The sequence below is a fragment of the Oryzias latipes genome, chromosome 20, assembly GCF_053564925.1.
Source record: "Oryzias latipes strain Hd-rR chromosome 20, Olatipes_Hd-rR_3.1".
NCBI lineage: Eukaryota > Metazoa > Chordata > Actinopteri > Beloniformes > Adrianichthyidae > Oryzias > Oryzias latipes.
Window position 1 is genome coordinate 25608021 of NC_136256.1, and position 22619 is coordinate 25630639.

Below are 22619 nucleotides of genomic sequence, written 5' to 3' on the forward strand. Positions count from 1 at the left end.
GGTATTATTAATTAGGCTCACTGGGCCACCATGAAAATAAATAAAATCTTAACAAAAAATAAAGTAAGGAGAAAAAAGTAATAATTTTATCAGAATAAACTTTGGAAAAATTATGTGAGAAAAGTCGCAATTTTACAAGAATAAAGTCGCAATATTATAAGGAAGAAAATGTAAATATTTAGAAGAAAGTTGTAAAATAATTTTAACCCAACATTAGTCAAAGTACAGCAGTTGAAACTTAAGCTGGTTTATTATCGTAAAAGATTGACTCTTACTCATAATTCTACGAGTTAATTCTCATAAATATTTTTATTTTTTTCCTCAAAATGTTACAAGTTTATTCTCAAAAAAGTACAATTCCTTTTTTTCTGACTTTAGTCTAGTAAATTTTTTTCTCCTAATGTTATGACTTTGTGTTTTTAAATTGAGACATTTTCTCTTAATTTTACCACTAAATTCTTTAAAATTTATTTCTTTTTTGGTTTTCATTTAACATAAATGCTGACGAGAATGGCATACATTAATGCCATGAGTCAATTACCACTCAAAATAAATTGAAAAATGTTGCATGGTTGTTGGGTTTTCGTTAACATCAGTAGTCTGAAGTGGAAAAGAAAGGTTTCTTAATTGAAAATTAATTTTGGCAAGGAATTGGATTTAGTTTTTAATGGCTGCCTTTGCATTAGTTCCTAAAAAACTTGAAGAAGCAGAAATTCATGGGCAATTTTCTCAAGATGTTGTGGATTCTTCTATGAATGGAAGTCTATTTTGAAACAATATTAATAGAATGCAAACCAACATGTGATGAATGTCAGTATCTTGCAACTGACCTAAATTAATCTTGTTCTGTTCTTTTAATTCTATATCATTATTAGTTTCCAGTTTTTTCCAGTCTTTCGGTCCCTAAGACCAAAGCAGGGCTTTTTTCCTTGCCCATACAAGGAGTGTTACCGCCCATATCAACTCATATTTGCGCCGACACCGCCCCTTTTACCATATTTGGAGCGTCACCGCCCCTTTTAAATCAGACTTTGGCCGACACCGCCTACATTACCATATATGGGCTGTCTGGCGGTCTGCTGGGGCTCCGTCCACCCGGCAAAAAGTGCACGAGTACTTGGTGTGCTCTGGAGGCTCCTAGTCACGTTCTAAGTAAGATCTTTGTCAGCGATTACTTATTAAATATTTTATTTCTGATTTTAGTCGTTAAACTGATAGTGGTGAGGAACCCACCGGTTTTGGACGTTTTCGTAGCAAACCGGGCCTTTTGCTGAAAGCCATCATCAGGCCTATCCGTCTAGTATTTAGCTTAGCCGGAAGGCCGGCGGTTATGGTGTTCGTTTATTTGAAGAGTTTATAGCTTATCCTTATTTCTAAAACTCTAAATCTATGGCCCAATGTTGCTCTCGAGATATTTTGTTGGAATTTGTCCATTTTCAATTCTATTCTTTTGGGTTTAGCACACCGGTACCGTTAGCGGTTTTTGCTACTAGCTAACTCGGCTAATCACGCGTCACATTATGGAAAATTTTTACGAACACTAGATTGAAATTTGTATAAATCGAATTCCGTAATTGTTAGTTTGGGTGCCGTTATTTTTGGGGGCACAATTGTCGTTCGCGACAGGGTAATGTTTAAATGAACAACAACGCGCAACACTCGCGTTGGTTTACCGGCATTTTAGCGAGCAGTAGCGTGCTCGTCGTCGTAGCAGTTTCCTTATGTAAGCTATTAGTCATCTTTGCTCTGATTCATATTTACAAGAACTGTTATGGGTTTGTTATACCGGGCTTCAATGTATTTTGTTGATGTTATTATATGTGAAAATGATTTTTCTAGTAATCTATTGTGTTGTCCGGCGTAGCTTTGCGCAACCATGCCGTCAGATCTGGCTAAAAAGAAAGCAGCGAAGAAGAAGGAGGCCGCCAAAGCCCGCCAGCGCTCCAAAAAACCCGAAGACGCGAACGAGGAGAATGACCAGGCCGAGCCTCAGGAGAACGGAGCGGACAGCAATGGTAGGAACAGCAGTCGTCATGCTTTAAAAAATAAAATAAAAAATGTGGCCCCAGGCGCCGGAATCTAACTGTGCGCTTGGCTCCTCCGTTTGCTTTCAAGGGGTTGCCAACTTGACCAAAGAGCTGGATGAGTTTGAGCTTCGGAAGACTGAAGCCAGAGCAGTGACTGGAGTTCTTGCCTCCCACCCCAACAGCACTGATGTCCACATCAGCAGCCTGTCGCTCACCTTCCACGGTCAGGAGCTCCTGTCCGACACCAGCTTGGAGCTCAACTCGGGCAGGCGGTATGGTCTCATTGGCCTCAACGGCACAGGTACTGGAGTATTTTTGGTTTTCATTTTAGACCTACACTTGTTTTAACTCCACAAACTCCTCGACTGTGGTTCAAGAGGAGCAGGAGGAAGTGTGCCTTTACTATGGTCTGATGGGATCATTTTGGCTGTGAAATAATGTGCGATTAACTTTTTATTTTGGCCTCATGAAAGGGTCTTTGAGTGTTAACTTAAAGGATGATGTTTAGTTAATGTACAATTAATTAAACTCGATCGAGTCAAACTAATGCGTTTCTGGACGTTTTTCTCTCAGGGAAATCCATGTTGTTGTCAGCCATTGGACACCGTGAAGTTCCCATACCAGAGCACATAGATATTTACCACTTAACCCGGGAAATGGCCCCCAGCGACAAGACGGCTCTACAGTGTGTCATGGAGGTGGATGAGCAGAGGATCATGCTGGAGAAGGAGGCGGAGAGGCTGGCCCACGAGGACTGTACGTTTTATTTAGATTAGATTAAGCAGAATATGCAAAAAAAAGTTTATATTTGGCCATTTTTGGAAACCCTTAATATGTTGGCTTCAGTGTAGTTTGATATCTGAAGGACCCAAACCCCACAGATTGCAGTGATTTGAGTCTTTTCTGCTCACAGCTGAGTGTGAGAAGCTGATGGAGCTGTATGAGCGTCTAGAGGAGCTGGACGCAGACAAAGCACAGATGAGAGCTTCCCGGATCCTCCACGGTTTGGGTTTCAGTCCTGCTATGCAGCAAAAGAAACTACGGGACTTCAGTGGAGGCTGGAGAATGCGGGTTGCTTTGGCCAGGTAAAGGTCGGATGTGTGGCCTAGGTCAACATCCTTCATTATCATGATTCCCTGAACCTTCTCCTTGCAGAGCTCTTTTCATCAAACCATTCATGCTGCTGCTGGATGAACCGACCAACCACCTGGACCTGGACGCCTGTGTGTGGCTGGAGGAGGAGCTCAAGTCGTACGTTCACACCACCAAAAATTGTTTTGTCTGGAGCCGTCACACTGCACTTATTTATGCCCCTGATCTCGCTTCTAAGGTTCAAGCGAATCCTTGTGCTCATTTCACACTCGCAAGACTTCCTGAATGGCGTGTGCACCAACATCATCCACCTGCATCAAAGGAAACTGAAATACTACACGGTGAGAACGGAGTTTTCGCCAAGCTGAGATGTTTGGCGGTAGGGTGACTTGCCGTAAAAATGATCCTGAATGAACGGAGCCGCATGCGGCTTCATGCCGCTAAATATGGAGGTTGGAGTGGGCACTAATTTGATCCGAGCTGACGGATGACCTTGCATTTCTATATTTGTTAGGGTAACTATGACCAGTATGTGAAGACCAGAGAGGAGCTGGAGGAGAACCAAATGAAGCGCTTCAACTGGGAGCAGGACCAGATAGCACACATGAAGGTAAATGGATGGAGATGTGAAGAGGTTTGGGCCGTTACATAAGTTATGACTTGTCCTGGGGTGATTATTCCTAGATGGGTTTTGATTCTGCAGATACTTCAAACAAAGTAAGAAAAAAAAAAGTGAAATGATAGAAAAAATGTTTCTCCGAGTGTCAAAATCTGTTTATATACAAACTCTGTTGTCGTCGGTTACAATAGAGGGTTGTTTAGCCTCTACATCGCTGTGCTCCTTCCAGAACTACATCGCCCGCTTTGGTCACGGTTCTGCAAAGTTGGCCCGCCAGGCTCAGAGCAAAGAGAAGACGCTGCAGAAGATGGTGGCGTCGGGTTTGACTGAGAAAGTTGTGAATGACAAGGTGCGGCGTTCTCACTGCTAAAAGCTGCTGGTTGATCACATGTGGTGTGTGTCACGTTTACCTGTTTGGGTTTTTTTCTTCCAGACTCTGTCATTTTATTTTCCTCCCTGTGGGAAGATTCCTCCCCCCGTTATCATGGTTCAGAACGTGAGCTTTAAGTACAGTGACAACACGGTGAGTAGAAACGCAGCCCCTCCATGCATGCACCTGGATGAACAGGGGAAAAAAAAGAGAACTGACATCTGGCTTGTTTCTGCAGCCGCACATTTACAAAAACCTGGAGTTCGGTATCGACTTGGACACCCGGGTGGCTCTGGTGGGGCCCAACGGAGCGGGCAAATCCACGTTACTCAAGCTGCTTATGGGGGAGGTCGGTTCTCTGGAGGCGAGCGTTTTTCTGCTCCCGCGTGAAAATACGATCACTGGACTGAAGGTTTTTGTGTTTTGTAGCTGCTCCCGACTGACGGCATGATCCGCAAACATTCTCACGTCAAGATCGGCAGATATCACCAGGTAAAACCCGGTTTAGTCCGTGGAACTTGGCACTGCTGTGTAAACATGAACTTGGAACTACGGCTCTGTTTCTTCAGCATCTTACGGAGCAGCTGGAGCTCGACCTGTCTCCACTGGAGTACATGATGAAGTGTTACCCTGAGATCAAAGAGAAGGAGGAGATGAGGAAGATCATCGGCCGATATGGTCTCACGGGGAAACAACAGGTACGGTAGAAACCCATCGGGGATTCTCGTCAGCTGTTCCAGCGCACTGAAGGTGAACGTACGGCTTCCAGGTCAGCCCCATCCGGAACCTGTCGGACGGTCAGAAGTGTCGCGTTTGTTTTGCCTGGCTGGCGTGGCAGAACCCCCACATGCTGTTCCTCGACGAACCCACCAATCACCTGGACATCGAGACCATCGACGCTCTGGCAGACGCCATCAACGAGTTTGAAGGTGGTATGATGCTCGTTAGCCACGACTTCAGGCTGATTCAGCAGGTATGCGGGCGGTCCGGATGTTTACAAGTTCTGTTTTTAAGATTTACATTTGACCCCCCGCATGTTTGCTTCCAGGTGGCTCAGGAGATCTGGGTGTGTGAAAAACAAACCATCACCAAGTGGAACAGGGACATCTTGGCATACAAGGAGCATTTGAAATCAAAGATTGAAAAACAGGCGCATGATATCTGACGCATCACTCCCGACTCTTCTCCTGGACACGCCGTCAGAGGACGAGCGGTAAACGCCCAACTCCAACAGAAACAGTCTTATGCATCTTCATGGACTTGTCTCTAGTACGTGTTCTGTATTCTCAGTTTGACATTCGGTCTATCCTGCTCTCTGATTGGCTGATTCTCCTGGAGCATCTTTATTTTTGAATGCATTCCCTTGTGTTGTCCTAAGACATTTTTTTTTGGCCCATCATGTATACAGCAGCTTTTAGGTCCTATTTAAAAACAAACTTTTGCGTATTCAAGAAAACAGGTCTGCCTTATTTAACAATGTAATGCAATAAAAATGTCTGAATAAACAGAACAGAAAAAGATTCTTAAGACTTTAATTTGACTGTTTGCATGAAAAGGAGAAAATAACCTTTAAGAAATTCAGAAAATGTGATTGGATGATGAATCTTTGGGTTTTGTTTTCACATTACAAGTGAAGTAAAACGGATCAGAATGAATAGAAAATCCAAAACTAGGATGGAGAGAGGCATGAGGCCAAAGAAAACCAGAACCTAAATACAGGAGACGTTATGACAGACAAGAACCTTCAACTGCCTTTAGAACCTGAGGACTGCCTTACTTTCCCTCCTGCTCACATTAAAAAGCATATTTCTAGCAACCACTCTGCAAATCCATGCCTTACAATCTACATGCACCAGCTATTTCAGCGCTTCGCTCCAAACCATCGCAGAGAAATTCATCAGGCGGAAGAGGCTGCATTCTATGCGAGTGAGTACGACGTCCCTAAGCTAACCCAAAACGGGATCCGACTAGAGTAAAAGGCTCCGGTTTACGCTCCAATCTTGCCATGCGTGATTGTCGGCGGAGCAGCAACGCGTTCCGGCCGCTCAGTCCTCGTCGGAGACTTCGTCTGGCGGGATGGTGCGAGTGTTGCTGGCCCGAACGCTGCCAATGTTGGTCAGAGACAGCAGGCTGGCGACGCCCGTCCCGCTCACGCCGGTGCCGTCCAGGTTTACCTGAGACAGGTGCATGCGTTTCAGGTGTTTCAGACCTGGGGAGGGCAAACGTGGCGGGTTAGTTTGGATGAAAGGCTGCTTATAAACGAGCAGATTAAGGACTAGTTCAAGGCTTACCGTGGTCTGTGATTCTGGTGCGGCTGAGGTTGAGTTTGACGAGCTGCTGACAGAGGATCAGACCTTTCCTCACCACTGTGTCGCCCACCTGTGTGCTCGCTAGACCCAACACCTAAGAAAGAGAACACTACGCTGAAATGACTTCCACTGTTATGAATCCTCAGGAAACTGACCTCACTCATCCCATCAGTCGCTTAAAATTTAACATGAATATTTAACATATTTGATCTAAATTTTCTGAAATTATTGCAGGAAAAAAAGTTTTTTTTGACAGTTTATGGTCTTTGTGTCGTGTCAAAATATTCAAAAATAAGAAGCTAGGGTTTTATCTCCATGGAGACCATTTTATTTTTTGATGGCCTGGATGTCGAAAGGACGCATAGAATATTTGGAAGAATTTGCAAAAGAACATGTTTGGATTTCTACAGCAACGGATGTTTTTTGCTGACTACAAATACTAATATGCTCATATCGTATCTTATATTGTTTTGTACAGAGTCAAATTTTCCATAAACACCCAACATTTTTTTCCCCAAGTAGCTTCCCAATGATGCTCAAGAGGTAAAGAGGCGATAAATCCCAGGATGAGTGTAAATTTGTAGCTGGGCCTGAAGGGGTTTTATTTACTTTAATTCAAGAGGGCGGCCACGTGTCGAGCTCATAAAGTGAAACCCCGTGTCTGTGCGCGTATCGCTCCAGGCAAAGTCATGTGACCGATGCAGCCACTGGCAGTGATTTTTGATTATATTGCAGAGAAAACTTGCTTTGGGCGAGTTTTGCGTCAATTTGGCGTGTTCTAGCTAGTTTTTATCATCTAAGCTATCTTTTATTTTGAAAAACATTTTTGTTTTGAAAAATCACCGGATCTTCTCTGATACATTTGTCATTAGGGTGCGAAATCAATCCAGCGGCGAGTTTAACAGGGTAGAATTTTTTTTCTTCTTCTCTGACCCGAATACGCGCCCAGCTTCCAGCTGTTCTCACGTTTTCCCCGCCAACCTGCGTTTGATGTTTTAATAATTAGGCTTGTGGAATTATTTCATAGTTTTAATTTTGTTTTAGGCTTTTTCCATTTCAAACTGACTCATTTGAAATTTGTTTTGAAGCTCTGAAACGCTTCACGAGGCCTCATTTGCCCATCACTAGGAGTTAAAGCACTTGAAATGTTAATGATATGGAGTAGGGTTGGGCGATGTCCCCTAATTTGGCCGTTGACGATGTTTGCCGTCAACCATCGGGATGGACGATGACATCGTCGGGGGGGGGGGGGGGGGGGGGTATTTTTACATTTTTCGTTCTTATATAACTGCTATTCGTTATTTTGCTTTTTTCATTTTATTTCCCAACTAATGGTTAATCCGCGATTATCCAGTATAAACGGAGGGAAGTGACTTTAACAGAAAAAGTAACAAGCAAGATAGAAAAGAAGTGTAGTCGCTCCCGCACTTAATTAGTGAAGTGGACCGGCGGACCGGTCCACGCGGACTTAAAGCTTTGCGTTTGATGGGAAGGGGGGGGGGGGGGGTACATGAGCGGTATGTGTGGGAGATTTAAGACTGCGATCCGTCCCGCAGCTCTAGGGGTACAAGCAACCGAACTCAGAACCGGGTCTAAACGTGTGTCGGAGCACAGCTCGGATCGTCAGCACACACAGCGGTTTGAGCTTCAAAGCAGAAATGTCGCTCAGTCCTTAGAAAACATTCAAACAATCACGCGGATTTGTGTTTCCAGTCGTGTCCCGACTATATAAAGGCTGATGTTATTCTTACATGTTTACGTGCAGCCAGCAAGCAGCGTCACCCAAAGCTAATGTTGTTAGCCCGTGTTAGCATACTGCTAATCCTGGCTCCGTTCAGAAAAAGCACTGACCACACGGATTAAAATTCAAATGATGAGCGAACAGGTGTTTGATAATAACCGTAACATTATTAAAAGCACGAAGATCATCTCGTATTTTACCGAGCTGACATGTATAGCCGCTCGGTGCTGTTATGGTTTTGTATTGAATTGTTACATTCAATAAAGTTTGGAAAAAAAGCCGCTCGGCGGAAGTTGTATCCCCTTCCGGTTTTCAAACTGCGCATGTGCGAATACTGCGCATGTGCGAATGATTTATTCCGACCGAAATTGTGACCTTAGTGAACGTTTTTATATTCTGAAAACATTTTTCTGGGCCCATCTACACGGTTGGATTCTAATCCGACCATTGATCCCATCAGGATATTTTGTACATGTAACCGCGGCTTATGGTGTCGACGCGCAACGTGGCGGGGGCGTGGCATCACGATGGTGGTCTCTCCATCGGGATGTCAGTCACCCATCACGATGGACGATGATATCGTCCATCGGCACAACCCTAATATGGAGCTCCATCAATAACAGAATTACTCTAGGGCCGGTTCTTACAGGTAGAAGACAAAGATGTATTGGAGTGTCACCATTAGAGACTTTCACCTAATCCAAACCAACCAGAACCGATCCACATGAACTTTATCTCCCTGTATCTACTGTGGCTCCAGCTTCGTTCTGTTTCCACAATCCCTGAGTGATGCATATTTACAAAACCGCACATTTATATGAGATTTATGGTATAAAATCTCGGCGGACCTGAAGGTGCGGCAGCTGCGTGATGAGCTGGGCCACTCCTCTGCTGGTGACCGCAGTTCGATCCAAACAGAGCTGCTGCAGCTCCTGCATGCCAAGCAGGGAGGGAAGACCCACGTCTGTCACCTGTGTGTTGCTAAGTGACAGCTTCTTCAACCTACAAACAGTGGGAGGAAAACGCAGGTTAGTTCTCGTGTGAAAGGAGAGCAGCAGTGGAAATAACGCTGAGGCGCGAGGGACCAACCTAGTCAAGCTGGAGAGCTGGCGGACTCCCTGGTCTGTGACGTGGGTGTAGTCCGTCAAGTCCAGCTCGCACAGCAGAGACAGCCTGGAAATGAAGGACAGCCCGCCGTCTGTCACAGTATGGCGTCCAGGGAGGGTGAGATGAGTCAGCTTCAGACCTAAAGTAAGAAAAGACTCACTTTTATTTCCTGCTGCTGCTGCTTCTTTTTTCAGATCCTTCCCACTGACGAACCTGAGACTATTTCAAGGGTTCGATTTCCATCTTGAACTGGGATTCCTCCTAAGCTTAGAGAAGACAAAGCGGGATGGGCAGCGAGGTTCTCCAGAGTCTCCTCTGTCACTCCTGTCCCATCCACACTGAGAGTCTGGAGACTGGACATCTCCGCCAGCGCGGATACATCTTTCACCTAAACAAAAACACACCAGCAACACAAGTTTAAGACGACAAACAACTTCCAAAAAAAAAAAAAAACTCAAGCCGTCTGAATTACCTTCGTATGCTTGATGCTGAGCAGTCGCAGCTGTGGGACGCAGGCGGGCAACGCCGCCAGCGTGGCTTCAGTCACTGCCGTCTGGTTCAAGCTGAGCTGCTGGAGGCAGGACGGAGCCGACTGCAGGTATGAAACCATCCCAACATCCGTCACTTTGGTCTGATCCAGAGACAGGAAACACAAACTCTTCAAACCTGGAGGACACAGACGGAACAATTCAAGAGGGGTTTTAGTGGTTACCCAGATCTGTTGATTAAGGTCCCACTCCGATCATCTTCTGATCTGTTTTCAAAGAATTCCAAGTGGTCTTTTAATTAGGATTATGCTGTTTTTAACCAAAATCTTTTCTAGGACATAATTTCTGCAAAGCGACAGGAATTCAGTAGAGATTCACCCCCCCCCCCCCTCCCCCCAAGTTGCAACCCTGTCCCCCTTCCCCTCCTTGCTTCTGAGAGCCCTTTGTTTACATGCTCTCCTGCTAGCTCACATCCTCCAAACTAATGCTACGTACACAGCAGGCATGTCATGAGCGTTCACACTGGACTGATACCAGCAGATGTCCTCGCAGTTAACACTTGGTGTGAAACGTTGCAGAGGTGAAAATATATAATTTATATATAATTTCAGCCAGGCACATACTGCAGTTCTTAAATTCTCCTTCATGATCAATTTTCAAACTGTTGGTCCTTTCTTTAATCAAAAAGGGAACGTCACTACCAAATCTGGATTGGTTAAAGTTCAAATGGTTCAACAGCACGTTTTGTACGTGGAGCCCAAAAACGGGCGTAACAACGGACGTAGCGACGCGTAAGTTTTGAGTAGACTTTGAATAGACTCGTTTACATAGACTTTTCGTTGGAAGTGGTCGCTTGAACGCGCCGTGACCGTAGCGTACCATTGCTGCTGCGACAAAAACGGCGAGAAATATCGGAGCTATCCAGCTAGTTTTGATCCAGACCCCAGCTCAGACGTGGACAACAAAAACCTTCATGGATTTCATCGTCTACGAGTGGATGCACCAGAATGGAGAGGAGCAGGGAGCTTGTTCAAACTGGGTCACAACGATTGAAATAAAGAATAAGCGTAATTTGGTTTAACCCTTGTGTGGTGTTCATATTGTTGTTACTCAGCCAGTGTTCGTGGGTCTGGTGGACCCGTTGCATGTTGTGGTTTTTAATGCCTCACAATCAAACACTTTGATGTTAAAATACTTGACAGATGTTTACCTCATCCATTTACAATCAGTATATTTGGTTAATATTTGCCCTTTACCTTTGTTAGATCACATTCATAACTTATTATTTAAAACGTGATAAAGAAAATCAATTAAAATCAAGATATGAGTGGAAACAAATTTTCAAGTGAAGCAAGGGTTTTTCAAAACTACTGACTTTTATTTATTTGAACACAGAAACTGAACCCATTCAGGTGCACAACACAAGCTGAACACAGAGTAAACCTATTAGTCAAGACAACACATCAGCCCCATTGAACACATGGCCTTCTAGCCACTAGCCAATACAACACATGGTCCTGCTGCTGACGGCCTGGTCCTGTGGCTGGGTGCTGATGGCTTCGTTTTGGAACTGGCTGATACTCAATCAAATGGTAAATGGTAAATTGCGTATATTTATATAGCGCCTTTCTTCCAAAAAGGACAAAGCGCTTTACAGTCACAGACCCATTCACCCAGTCACACACACATTCACTCACACATTCAGACACTGGTGGCGGCTCTGCTGCCAAACACAGGCGCCCGCCTACCACCAGAGGCAAGGTGGGGTTCAGTGTCTTGCCCAAGGACATTTCGACTCATGGGCGTGCAAGGCGGGAATTGAACCTGCAATCTTACAATCATGGGTCGACCGCCCTACCGCTGCCCCACGGCAGCCCCAATCTAATCATCTTCTTCAGAGACACTGTCAGACTCTGAATTTTCAGAAATGTGATCCTCCAATTCTGAAACCTCCTCTTCTGAATCGTCTCCCTCTACATTATCATCAAAAACGTCTCTCTCTTCTAAAATCAATTCCAGGGCCCTCTGCGCAGAAAGTCTTTTGGCCATTTTGATCAGTTGTGATAAGAAACCACACTGGCAAAGCTATATTTAACGTGTCCCGCCTCCAATTTGTAGCAAATGAAGAGCGAGATATTAAAGATTCCCGCAAGAAAGTCAAATGGTCAAATGTGCGGGAGAACGAGAGCAAACAGAGTTGATGCTTGAATTATTCTAACAATGTTGCAACCATGTGCGGGAACCGCAGGTGCAGAAACAGAACTCACATTTACAGTGAATGCTTCTCTCTCTGCCACTCTCTCACTGGTCCCACCCACCCACCCACCCACCCACACACACACACCCCCACCCACCCACCCACCCACACACACACACCCACACCCACACCCACACCCACACCCACACCCACACACACACACACACACACACACACACACACACACACACACACACACACACACACACACACACACACACACACACACACACACACACACACACACACACACACACACACACACACACACACACACACACACACACACACACAGGTGGAGGACAGAGTGTACGTACATAAAACATCAATTTCTACACTTCTATTAGCCCCGGGTCCAGTGGACCCAAACATCTTATATGTAATAGAAATGTGTTGGGGGGGTATACGGTGTGTGGTCATTAAAAATGTATTCTGATATATGTTCTTCACAGAAAATGAGCCAAGGCCAGTGAGTCTGAGTTTGAAAAATTAATTAATTGTATCATTTTTCTTTTGATAAAAAATGAAAACGGGTCCCACAGACCCAAACACCACATAAGGGTTAATATATCGCCTCCACCATCAGAATAATGTTCAAAACACAGTTTTCCTCAGAGTGGTACTGTAAAGTGTAGCAGGAGTCGGACCTGTGATGTACTGCAGGCAGGAGTCCGTCAGTTTACTGCAGGAGGCCAGGTTGAGGTACTGGAGTTTGACGAGGTTGGAGAGGATGGACAAACCTGAGTCTGGGCAGAAATGATTTACCAGATCAAAGCATTTGAAGAAAACATTTGGGAGAAGTTTGAATCATTGAGGAGCAGACAGAAAAGTACCTGTGATGAGGGGAGAGCTGACCAGACTCAGGTACTTTATGGCTGTGAAAGCACGCAACTGTCGCAGGAGCTCGTTGGTGGAATAAGGATAGCAGTTTAGGACAAACTTCTGTAGCGGGCAGCCGAAAAACAGCTCCAGGGTGCGCGGGCGGAGCAGCTTCTCCCGGGCCATGTGGTTGAGCAGAAGCTCCACCAGCTCCGGGGTCAAGCATGCCAGGCTGCTGCTGTACTGCATGCAAGGAGCTGAGAGACGACAAGGGCTGCGGTGAGCCGCCGGAAACGCTCCAGGGACGTTTGACAGAACTTTCAGACGGTACCGGTCATGAGGTGGACGGCCGCGTGAGTGGCCAAGGCACAAAGGGATGGCACGTTCGGTGTCCTGAAGGGCCTCTTGGGTGGAGACGGTTGTCCCTGGGAGGAGCTGTGGTCCTCCTGCTGTGCAGCTCTCTGAAGTCGCTCCACTGCGGCCAGACCCGCCGCTACGGGCGCCACAGGGCCCGTCCCATCCTCAGGGTCCTCTGCGTTCTCCTCTGGAGCATCTCTGTAGCAGAGGACAAGACAGATATTTTTCATCGGATATTTAACTGTTACACCCTTATCTGAAGGCTAGTAAAATGATGTAACATAAAGATAAAAAAAAAACAACTTAAGTAGGCCAGCATGGTAAATCGCAAATTGAATGTAAAATCAAGCTGTGCCATATCGCAAAAGACGACAAAAATTGCAATAAATGGTGACCTTTAATGTGTTAAAACAAATGTTATGGCAGCTTGAAGTATTTAAGGAATCAAACTAATCCCTTTATGCATTTGATCAATCAGATGGAGGCCTTTATGTAGACGAGGGTTAACTCCTATTTCAATTAAACTGTTGCAGTGAAATCGAAATTATGTTTTGCTGTTTGTTCATGTATCGCAAGTTTTATCGTCATCGTAATATTGATCACCAATATCGCGAGTTTTCCTCGTATCGTGCAGCCCTAAACTCAAACATCCCAACGACCCAAAAACTCCCACAGAGGCCCAGGCTGGAAGTAAACTGAGATTTATGTGCAGAAAAAAGAAAACTAAAAATAAATAAAATAATAAAATAAATAAATACAAAGACCAAAAATAAAGAGGAGAAGAAAGACAGACATCCTCCCACTCCAGCAGATACATTAAAAAAACAATCAGAAAAACACTCAAAGTACAAAGAAACCCCACAAAAATGACGAACTTAGTTGTAACATTAACAAACGACAAAAAGGTAAAAAATCTTTGACATTTTCAATGTGACCCACTGAAAAATGTTCAAACATGTCACTTGAATTCTTTGTGTGCGTTACTTTCAGACCATTCAATTTTAATGTTATTTATATAGCCCATTATTACAACAATAGTCGTCTCAATGGGCTTCATACCAGTAATTGTATAGTAAACATGAAGTCATAGAATTCAATAGGTAATGCCTAACTAAGAATATTTCATTTAAGGCCAAACCAGATCATCTAAATGTTTGTTTTCACATCAGCTACATTTCATGTTTGCTTTTCTTACGGCGCGTTTGAGCGAAAATGTCCCCACCGCCTCATCTTCATCAGTGAAAATGAATTTTGGCCAATGCGAACTGAGGTTTCCGCCAGGACTCTCACCTGAGTCGATTTCCTTGCTCAGGCCAGTGATGCCGTGGCTCAAATCCAGGCCGAATCCTGTTCTCCGGAAATAACGGCAGCCCGGGAATTCCTTAAAAAGAAAGCCCAAGAATCAAGCAGACGAATGTTTTAACACTAGTTCAAATTCACTCACTCTGCAATACTTTAGATTGCAGATACGAGATTCTCTCCAAGGATAAAATCTCTTCAGAATAAAAGCAGCACATATTCCAAAGGGCTGAATAGGATTGGCTAAGCCGCAGCAGTGGAGCTAAGCCAGGGGTCGGGAACCTTTTTGGCCAAGAGAGCCATAAACGTCACATATTTTTAAATGTAATTTTGAAAGAGCCATACAATAATGTAGTGTCCCTTCCCCACACTGAGGCACGGAGACTTAACCTCTTTTAAGGTTCTTTATTCTGGTTACTGCAGACCGCAACGAACGCCGTACAATTAATTCAGCAACTCCTGAATCTCTCCCGCCGAGACGAGAGCGCTTCTCCCAACTTTATATCCCCCCCCCCTCCCGCTCCAGCCCTCCCATTTCCCTTATTCGGCCCATGGCTGAACCCCATTGGTCCAATCTAACAACAGGCTGAGCGACAGAACTGAGAGCCAATCAGATCTCTGCTTGATGCGTTCAATGAACTCCAGAACTTTTAACGCGGCCCAACAGCCAAGTTAAACTCAGTCCGCGACAATATGTTTAAAACTAAATATACAAATGAATGTGTGCATTTGATTTAATTTCAACATTTTTAAAGTACAATAAGTCTGTGGATTCTTTTTAATAACATTGTTATTCTGTTGCTAATAAATGATGAGTATTTCTCGTGGTAGTTTTGCTGATGGTTTAGTCCGGTTGATACGTGGTGAGTTTCTGCTTCATGCAGGCGTTGAGACTTTAAACGTGATCTTAGGTCTGAATGTTCTTTAGATGTGAGACTGACTGCTCACATGCAGATACGGAGCCAAACACACACTCACACGCTGCAGTGAGTGACGGGCAGCGGGGTTTACGTTTTTACAATCCCTGCGCGATTCACCTGCTGCCGGTCCCCACAACACCTCACCCCCACCCTCTGCTTTCTTCCTCACACCTCCCGTCCCCGCAACTGCGCGCTCTTTCTCAGAGACGGGAGCGCGCACTTTTAGGCACGTCAATTCAAAGGTTTCCGGCTGGTACAAACTCTGTGAAATAATAGATAACAGTAAACTGATGGCGCTGGCGCAGATTTCTCTTTCTAAGCACCGTTACTACTGCGCGCCTCTGGCATCGCATCGCGCACGAGAAGGACTGGTCTAATGAGTAAAAAAAGTATAATTAAAGATTTGTCTGCGAGCCACATGTGACCATCAAAAGAGCGTGCCATAGGTTCCCGACCCCTGAGCTAAGCAACACTATACCTAATGTACTTGAGAAAGGAGAATTTGCTCACGTTTCCGGATTACTGAGGGTTATTATTAATAATCTAAATGTCAGAAAACTTGTCTAATTTATCATTTTTAAATCCTTTTTTAGGCTTAGTCGACTGTAACTGACCAGAGCAATTTAAAACAAAAATACTTCTGCAAAATAAAGACTGGAAACAGAAACAGGAGGATAGAAGAGGTCTAAGGAAATAAGAAGTACCATTAAGTACTTGTTCCTCTTCATTTTGCTCCTCTTCATCTTCTATGTCAGGCTCTTCTGGATTACCTGGAGTCAGTCTCTGTCCTCGACCTGCACACATCAGGAACACCACAACGTCCAAGTTTTTTTATTTTTTTTATTTTATTTACCAAGGCTGTGTCCCACCAAGGTGGGGTAGCCTAGACAAGGCACACAATTTTAGCTCCCTCTGTCTCTTCCCCAAACCCTCCTCCTTCAGTGTGTGAGTGTGTGTGTGTGTATGTGCGTGTGACTGGTCTGAGGTTAGGGGGTCGTAAAGAATACTACCAACGTATTCCCCGAAACTTCTGCAGCATATGATGAGTTCTGTAACCTTCTATTACAGCATTATGGATGAGATTTAACTGCTTGTGCTATCTTAGATGACCCCACCCTTACTTTGACGTGTTCTCCCTACCATGACAAATGTGGATAAAGGTGGAAAGATTTCATGTAATACTTGGACACCAGTGAAGATCACAAATCATTAAAGAAAAAAGGTTCAGCGCACTGTCTAGTGGGTCTAGATGACCCAACTCCCAACGTTAAAGTGCCTAGGATAGCACAAGAGTTACAGGGTTAAGTACTTGCCCCAAAAATGAGAAGGTCCAGACTGTGACGGTCCAGGCGGAGGCATTCCTGCATAGTTTACCGCCTCCTCCCACAGATGGTTAGGCAGAAGTGGTGGTAAAGGAGGGTCCTGCTGTCCTGCCGCCACTTTTTCAGGAATTTGAGGTTCGGGAGGCCCGGCACACGGAGATGGCTCACTGGGACTTGCTGCTGGGGGTTCTGCAGGACCGGGCAAACTCTGAAGCGTCTCTGGAGGATTGGTCTGAATGCACAAAGCAGCGTTAGGCGTGAGCCCCAGGGAGCGCAGCGAGCACGCAAGCTCCGCTTCCCCAAAGCGTTTTCGGGGAAAACCCTGAAGGAGAGAAAAGGAGGGTAGGGAAGGGTGACGTCCGGTGATGTGCTCCACAACGCTCTTTAGGGGGGCATCAGCTGGGAAGTGTTCACGCATGGACTCACCAGAAGGCAACCGAATCTTCAAGAAAAACAACAACAAACAAAAACACAGGTGTATAAAAACTGATCATTGATTATATTTGCATCAAATTAAACTGCAACAAGCATTTCCTCACCATGAGGACGCAGTTGCTATCTGTATTTGTCTGAATCCTTTTTTCAAGTTTCTCCCCCTGACAAGGTGGCGCCTCGGTAGCAGCACTGGAATGATTTTTCTCTTGCAAGCTCCTGCGGTCTTCAGCTATCCTTTTTAACACCAGATCCCGCTCCTAGCAGATGAGATCGAGAAAAAAAAAAAAAAAAAAAAAAGATTGGAGACCCGACCGTAAAGGACAGGTTATGAGTTTTTAGTATGAACTGACCTGTTTCTTCTGTTTTCTTTCTGCTCTGGCTTTCTGAGCAACACGCAGTCTTTCCTTCTCTTCAAAGTCACTCTTGTCTTGTTTGATCCGGGACTCTATTGGAAGTGGATCTGGGGACTCGCTGCGTGACTGTGGTGGCTTCAGAACCAAAGAGGGACCTGCTGTTTAGGACAGAAATAAATCAAATCTGATGAGATTAGTGAGCATATTTGGCATCCAGTCGTCGTTCATTAATCACAGGAAGTATGTTTTAATAATACGGTAGAATCCACGAAGTGGGATTATAGGCTGTAAAACTCTTCACTACAGGAGATCTAAAGCCAGTCAGGTTGCAGAACAAAATCTGCTGTTTAAAAAAAAACATACAAAATTGCACTATATAGCAATGAATCACTGTAAATAATAACGGATTACCTTCATCATCAGGGGTGTCTGAAACGGAGGCGCTCGCCACATCTTTGGGAGGATTGAAAGCAGAAAAGGCTGAATCGGCTGGCTGTGAGGATTGCTTGACCAGCGTGTGTCGTGGATGATGACCCTGTAAGAGCCTATCGGCAACAAAAGAAAGGTTTTCGCAAATATATTCAAGACTAATTGAAACATGGCACTTCAGTTTCTGAAAAGCCTTTGGATTACTCACCACTCAGCAGCCTCTGTCACAGAAAAATGCCCTGACTGAACAGCTGCCTGGATCTGTTCTTCTGTGAAGCCCATTTCAGTGAGGGTGAGAATCAACTCCCCAATCGTCTGCAGAAACAAAAAAACCTGTCACCCCAGGTGACCCCAAAAGACTCGACAGAAACTCACAGGAAAGCCTCTTTAAATCATCAACAAAAAACATTTTTAATCAAGAGCTGCACGGTCTATAAATGTACTTTGTTATATTCAGCTTTTTCTTGTTCAGTTGTTTCCTTCCAAGAAGTCTAATAAATGAGTTTCCCACATTTTTGTGACACTATTGGACACAACATTACTAATATTTTATGTTTAACTCCTAGAGAACATTCAAAAAATCATTTATAAAGCAAAAATGTAAAATATATTTATTTATTTTTTTCATTTAATTTCTATGTTTTCTCTTACATTAGCATAAATAACATGTCCAGGCTTTTTATAAATTAATATTCGATCAACAATTTGTTGTCCTCCAATTAGGTGGAAACACAGAAGATGTTAAACATTTTACATTCTCTTCACTTCCATGGTATAAATATGCACGTGGACACATTAGGTCTCGTGTTATAACTGTTATGGACGTAGATTTAGTTCAAAATAAAATTGTTTTAACCAGATAAATGAATGTAGACCGGATTTTTTTTCTTATTGGTTAGTTGGTGTAAGTGATTAGTTTAAAGTAGGGAAAGAGCGAGTTTAAAATGATTACTAAATCAAAAAGTGATGAAAAGTTGACGTCAACAAGCTGTCATTTCAAATAAAGGATGTCTACAATCAACGTTAGCACAGGAGCTAGCTAGCTGAGGCTATAGCTCAAAGTGTTGGCTAATAGTGCTTTTAGGAGCGCGTGACGCCCACGGAAGGCTGTAAGGATCTTACCGAAGAGGCCGCAGAACTCATGTCGCTGTCTCGAGACAACCGAAGAAAAAGCAGAGGGAAACACGTAAAAAATATAAACTTTGTTTACTGCTTGTTTCTGTTAAGAGAGCAGACTGCTATGCTAGTTTACGTGACCTCTCTTGTAATGGATTGTGGAGACAAAACATCAACACGGAAATTAACCAATCAGCACACGAAGAGTACAACACACGCCCACTCCTTGATGATTGACAGGTATAATAACCAATTAAATTTATTTTTTTCAGAACAGCGTGAAGGGGGATTTTCTTTTTCTTTTTTAACACCAAAGAGCCAAACAAACAGCAATTGTAACAACAATTCCTGATAAGAATATTTAAATAGATAACAGAAAATAAGTACTTTCAACGATCATTTAACATCAATCTTCATTTTTTTTATTTACACAAAAAGAAAACTAGTAAAAAGTAAAGGAAAAAATAGCAATAACGAAGAACCAAACAGAGACGTTTAATTATTTAAAAAAAAGAAAGTTGAACTTTATTGAATGTCAATAAGTCTTGTACTTTAACTCATTTATTTGCAGCAAACTGCCAGCAGGGGGCAGTCTTCTTCTCTAAATGAAACCACAATGTTGCGGTGACATAAACTGTAACCACATTGCCCACCTGTTCTGTTAAATTGCATAGGCACGTACTTCATTTTTATTCACACTCCTTTTAAAATGTATATGCTAATGCTAAAAGTCAAATATTGCTCTTACCCTGTAAAATAATGAAAACAACGAACAAAATTTGAGACTGAGAATCGATTAGACCGTAAGTTAAGTCACTTTCCTAAATGTAAAATAAGATGAATAAATTAAACACAGACGAAAAAAGTGAAAAATGTTATTACTAATTTCAATATTAACTGTATAAACGAAATGGTAGCAGCTACAAATGCTAAGGAAAGTTAAGCTGTTGGGGGTGGAATACAGTTTTTCAACATCTTTTTCATTGCGATAGTGAATGTAACGGAAAGACACCCTGAGGATAAGAGGTAAACCATAGTTTACGCATGCGCACGAGTGGCGAAAGTTTCCAGACAGAACCTGAAGCAAAGCGGAAGTTTCTTGGTTAACCTTCAAATTAAAAGCAGAACTGTTCATTTGTAAATTATTACGAATAGAATTTCACCTTATTGTATTTGAAGAAAAAATTTCTTTTTATTCCAAATATTTTCGAAACAAGACAAGAATAGTTAATGGGAGCCGAGCGGTTTGTCATGTCAATATTCTTTTTTTAATTTGAAGGGCTAACAGCAAGTAGTGTTAGCTGTGCCTGACGGACAGTGAAGACATTATTCCGAGTTTAACGGGAGTACCAGGCACCGGTGAGTAAATAAGTAAACGTCTTAGTGATTCTCCAAGGGGTTTAGCATCATGAACATGTTAACCTTAATCCCGCTTTGTGTTTTGAAGCCTTTTAGTCCCTGTCGCCGCGGACGCCGTCCTCTGTGTGAATAGGCTCACCATTGACAACTAGTTTACTGCCACACATGCACACAAGTGTCTCCTCCTGACTGTCACCGTTGGATGACTTGGCATTGTTTCCGGGCTTGTTAAACAGGTAACATTTGAGGGAAAACGTGCTCAAATTGTGCGTCTTCTCTTTAATTTTCACCTAACGGACTTGGAAGACGTTATCAGCATTTGTTATTAAAGTTAGCTAGATACTAGAGACACCCCCCCTAATTTAATCATGACATTTTTTCTGACTTTAAACTAAAAAAAAAAAAGCTAAATTTCTGCCTCATATCCTGAAGTGAGAGTAAGTCTGAAGAGCTTCCGGAGGCTCTTACTCATTCATTCAGTGCTCAGTTGTAACAGGAGCTCCATTGAGTCTTTTGTTTCTCAGGTCACTGGGTGTCATAGTTTACACAGCTCTGTCTCTGGAGAGCTTTGGTATTTTCTTTCTATTTTTCTGAAAACATCTAAATATACACGTTTGTTTCCCCCCCCCCCCCCCCCCCCCCCCCCCCCAGTGGCTTTTGCAATGACCCAGAACCATAAACAACAAACCAGCGTTTAATAAAAACCCTGGTTTTGCCAGCATGCTTATCGGTGTTTCCATTGTTTTCAAAAGACTGAAGCCTGCAGGACCCATATGTTTCTGGCAGGTGAAAATGTCTTCAACGGGATCCTTTCTAGGAGAAGCTGCTGGCGTGTTTGTGTGTGGCTCCTCTTTGCATGATGACTTAACTCCTGCTTGTTGTTGTGCAGCAACAAACCCAACCTGTGCAGTTATTTCCACCACAGAACCGTGTCTGTTTTTAGGACTTTGCCTCCGTTTCTGTTAAACTCAATTATTTTTAAAGCTTTTCCGCTCCTTTTTTTGAGTGTAAAGCCTTAAATAAAGGTCCCTTTATGATAACAAACAATAAAAGTTGAATTTATCACTATTTTTCTTTTAGATGCGTACAATCTTTGTGAAAGTCACACTATTTTGCCAAGAAAAGTTAGGTTTGTATTTGCAAAATAGTTTGTTTTGTTTTTTTGAAATAAACCTAACAAAATAGCTGTCAGGAAAATTATTTTTAAAGTGTCATTTGTTTATTTGCTTTTCAAACTAATTCTCTTGTTGCCTTAGGCTCTTGTTTTATCCCACCAAATGCAAAATGCTTTCCTCTTTTGTGCTAATTTTATTTTGAAATCTAAAAAAATTTGGAAATGTCCGGCTTTCTTGAGACTGATTTTATTTTGACTTTATTCAACAAGTTCTCAGAGAAAGACAATATCATGGAAAAGTAGGATCTGATGGGCTTTTAATTTGAAAATTTGAGAGGGTTTCTCTATTTGAAGACAATGAAGACTTTACAAAGCACTTTTTACAGATAAAATCACAAAGTTCTTCTCAGTGTAAAAGTAAAAAGCAATTCAAATTAATACATAAAAAAGTAAGATTTAGTGAATTAAAAACAAATAAAAATATTAGTTTAGTTTGTTTTTTTTGTACTGAAAGTAATTTTTATCTGCTATTAGGTAAAGTAAAAATGAAAGTCATTTCTTATTTTTCTTAAGTGTGAGTTTATTGAAAAGCCAAGATTATTCTTAACAAAGACAAAGACTGTTCTCTTTTGTAGGAAATATCTCTTAATAATATCAGTAAATGTAGATTGTCATGCATAAACCAAATACGTGCGCCGGTATGCTTTTGGTTCTGGTTTAGCGCTGCAACTTTGCTGATTTTGTAGCTAATTTACTAATAAATTCAGTAAAAATGATTGATTTATCCCATATTTGTTAGCAATCTCTTAGCTGCCCTCCCTTTTATCATCTGTTTAACATCTAATGCGCTCCAGAGTTCTCACCTATAAAAAAGGTCTGTTAAGGAGCAGATTTTAGGGAATTAAAGTGCACAAACTTAAATGAAATGAAAATAATGTTTTTAACGTGTTCTTGTAGCTTTTTTCTGACAACGGAGGACAAATGTAAAGAAAATTCATCTTAAAATTGCATTTTTGAGTCTTTATTCAAATCACTGGTAATCAGGAGCAGAAAATGCAACTTAAAAAAAGATTGTATTTGTGTCTT

The 22619-nt window shown here is 42.9% G+C and overlaps 3 protein-coding genes across 6 annotated transcripts in view; 2 read left to right on the top strand and 1 right to left on the bottom strand.

Moving 5' to 3' along the window:
• Nucleotides 1–1013: 1013 nt before the first annotated feature.
• On the top strand, nt 1014–5626 carry abcf2b (ATP-binding cassette, sub-family F (GCN20), member 2b). 2 transcript variants are annotated; one of them, XM_011489041.4, is made up of 15 exons: nt 1014–1152; nt 1865–2015; nt 2116–2328; nt 2601–2783; nt 2941–3112; nt 3183–3278; nt 3358–3460; nt 3634–3729; nt 3968–4087; nt 4172–4261; nt 4347–4457; nt 4538–4600; nt 4678–4806; nt 4878–5081; nt 5157–5626. In XM_011489041.4, the coding sequence occupies exons 2-15, from the start codon at nt 1877–1879 to the stop codon at nt 5271–5273; spliced, it is 1836 nt and encodes a 611-aa protein (XP_011487343.1). In that variant the 5' UTR covers nt 1014–1152; nt 1865–1876; the 3' UTR covers nt 5274–5626. The 2 variants fall into 2 exon arrangements, with proteins under 2 accessions (XP_011487343.1, XP_078794558.1); XM_078938432.1 differs by lacking the exon at nt 1014–1152 and adding an exon at nt 1576–1723.
• On the bottom strand, nt 5625–19234 carry si:ch73-173p19.1 (uncharacterized). 2 transcript variants are annotated; one of them, XM_023950053.2, is made up of 17 exons: nt 19067–19234; nt 18153–18259; nt 17927–18060; nt 17513–17670; nt 17267–17419; nt 16719–17169; nt 16110–16199; nt 14477–14567; nt 13161–13384; nt 12844–13086; nt 12658–12756; nt 9738–9931; nt 9479–9653; nt 9248–9404; nt 9007–9160; nt 6400–6511; nt 5625–6317 (listed from the first exon to the last, which is right to left on the bottom strand). In XM_023950053.2, the coding sequence occupies exons 1-17, from the start codon at nt 19085–19087 to the stop codon at nt 6154–6156; spliced, it is 2727 nt and encodes a 908-aa protein (XP_023805821.1). In that variant the 5' UTR covers nt 19088–19234; the 3' UTR covers nt 5625–6153. The 2 variants fall into 2 exon arrangements, with proteins under 2 accessions (XP_023805821.1, XP_023805820.1); XM_023950052.2 differs by having other exon boundaries at nt 17513–17673.
• A 1051-nt stretch (nt 19235–20285) lies between these two features.
• The window catches only part of slc4a2b (solute carrier family 4 member 2b), a 43584-nt gene continuing 41250 nt past the window's right edge, over nt 20286–22619 (top strand). Inside the window, exons 1-2 of one of the 2 annotated variants that reach the window (XM_023949975.2) lie at nt 20286–20419; nt 20508–20655. The gene's annotated coding sequence lies outside the window, so the exon portion shown is untranslated. Of the gene's footprint in view, nt 20420–20507; nt 20656–22619 lie in introns of those variants that run through there. The other variant, XM_078938433.1, reaches the window with a different exon arrangement.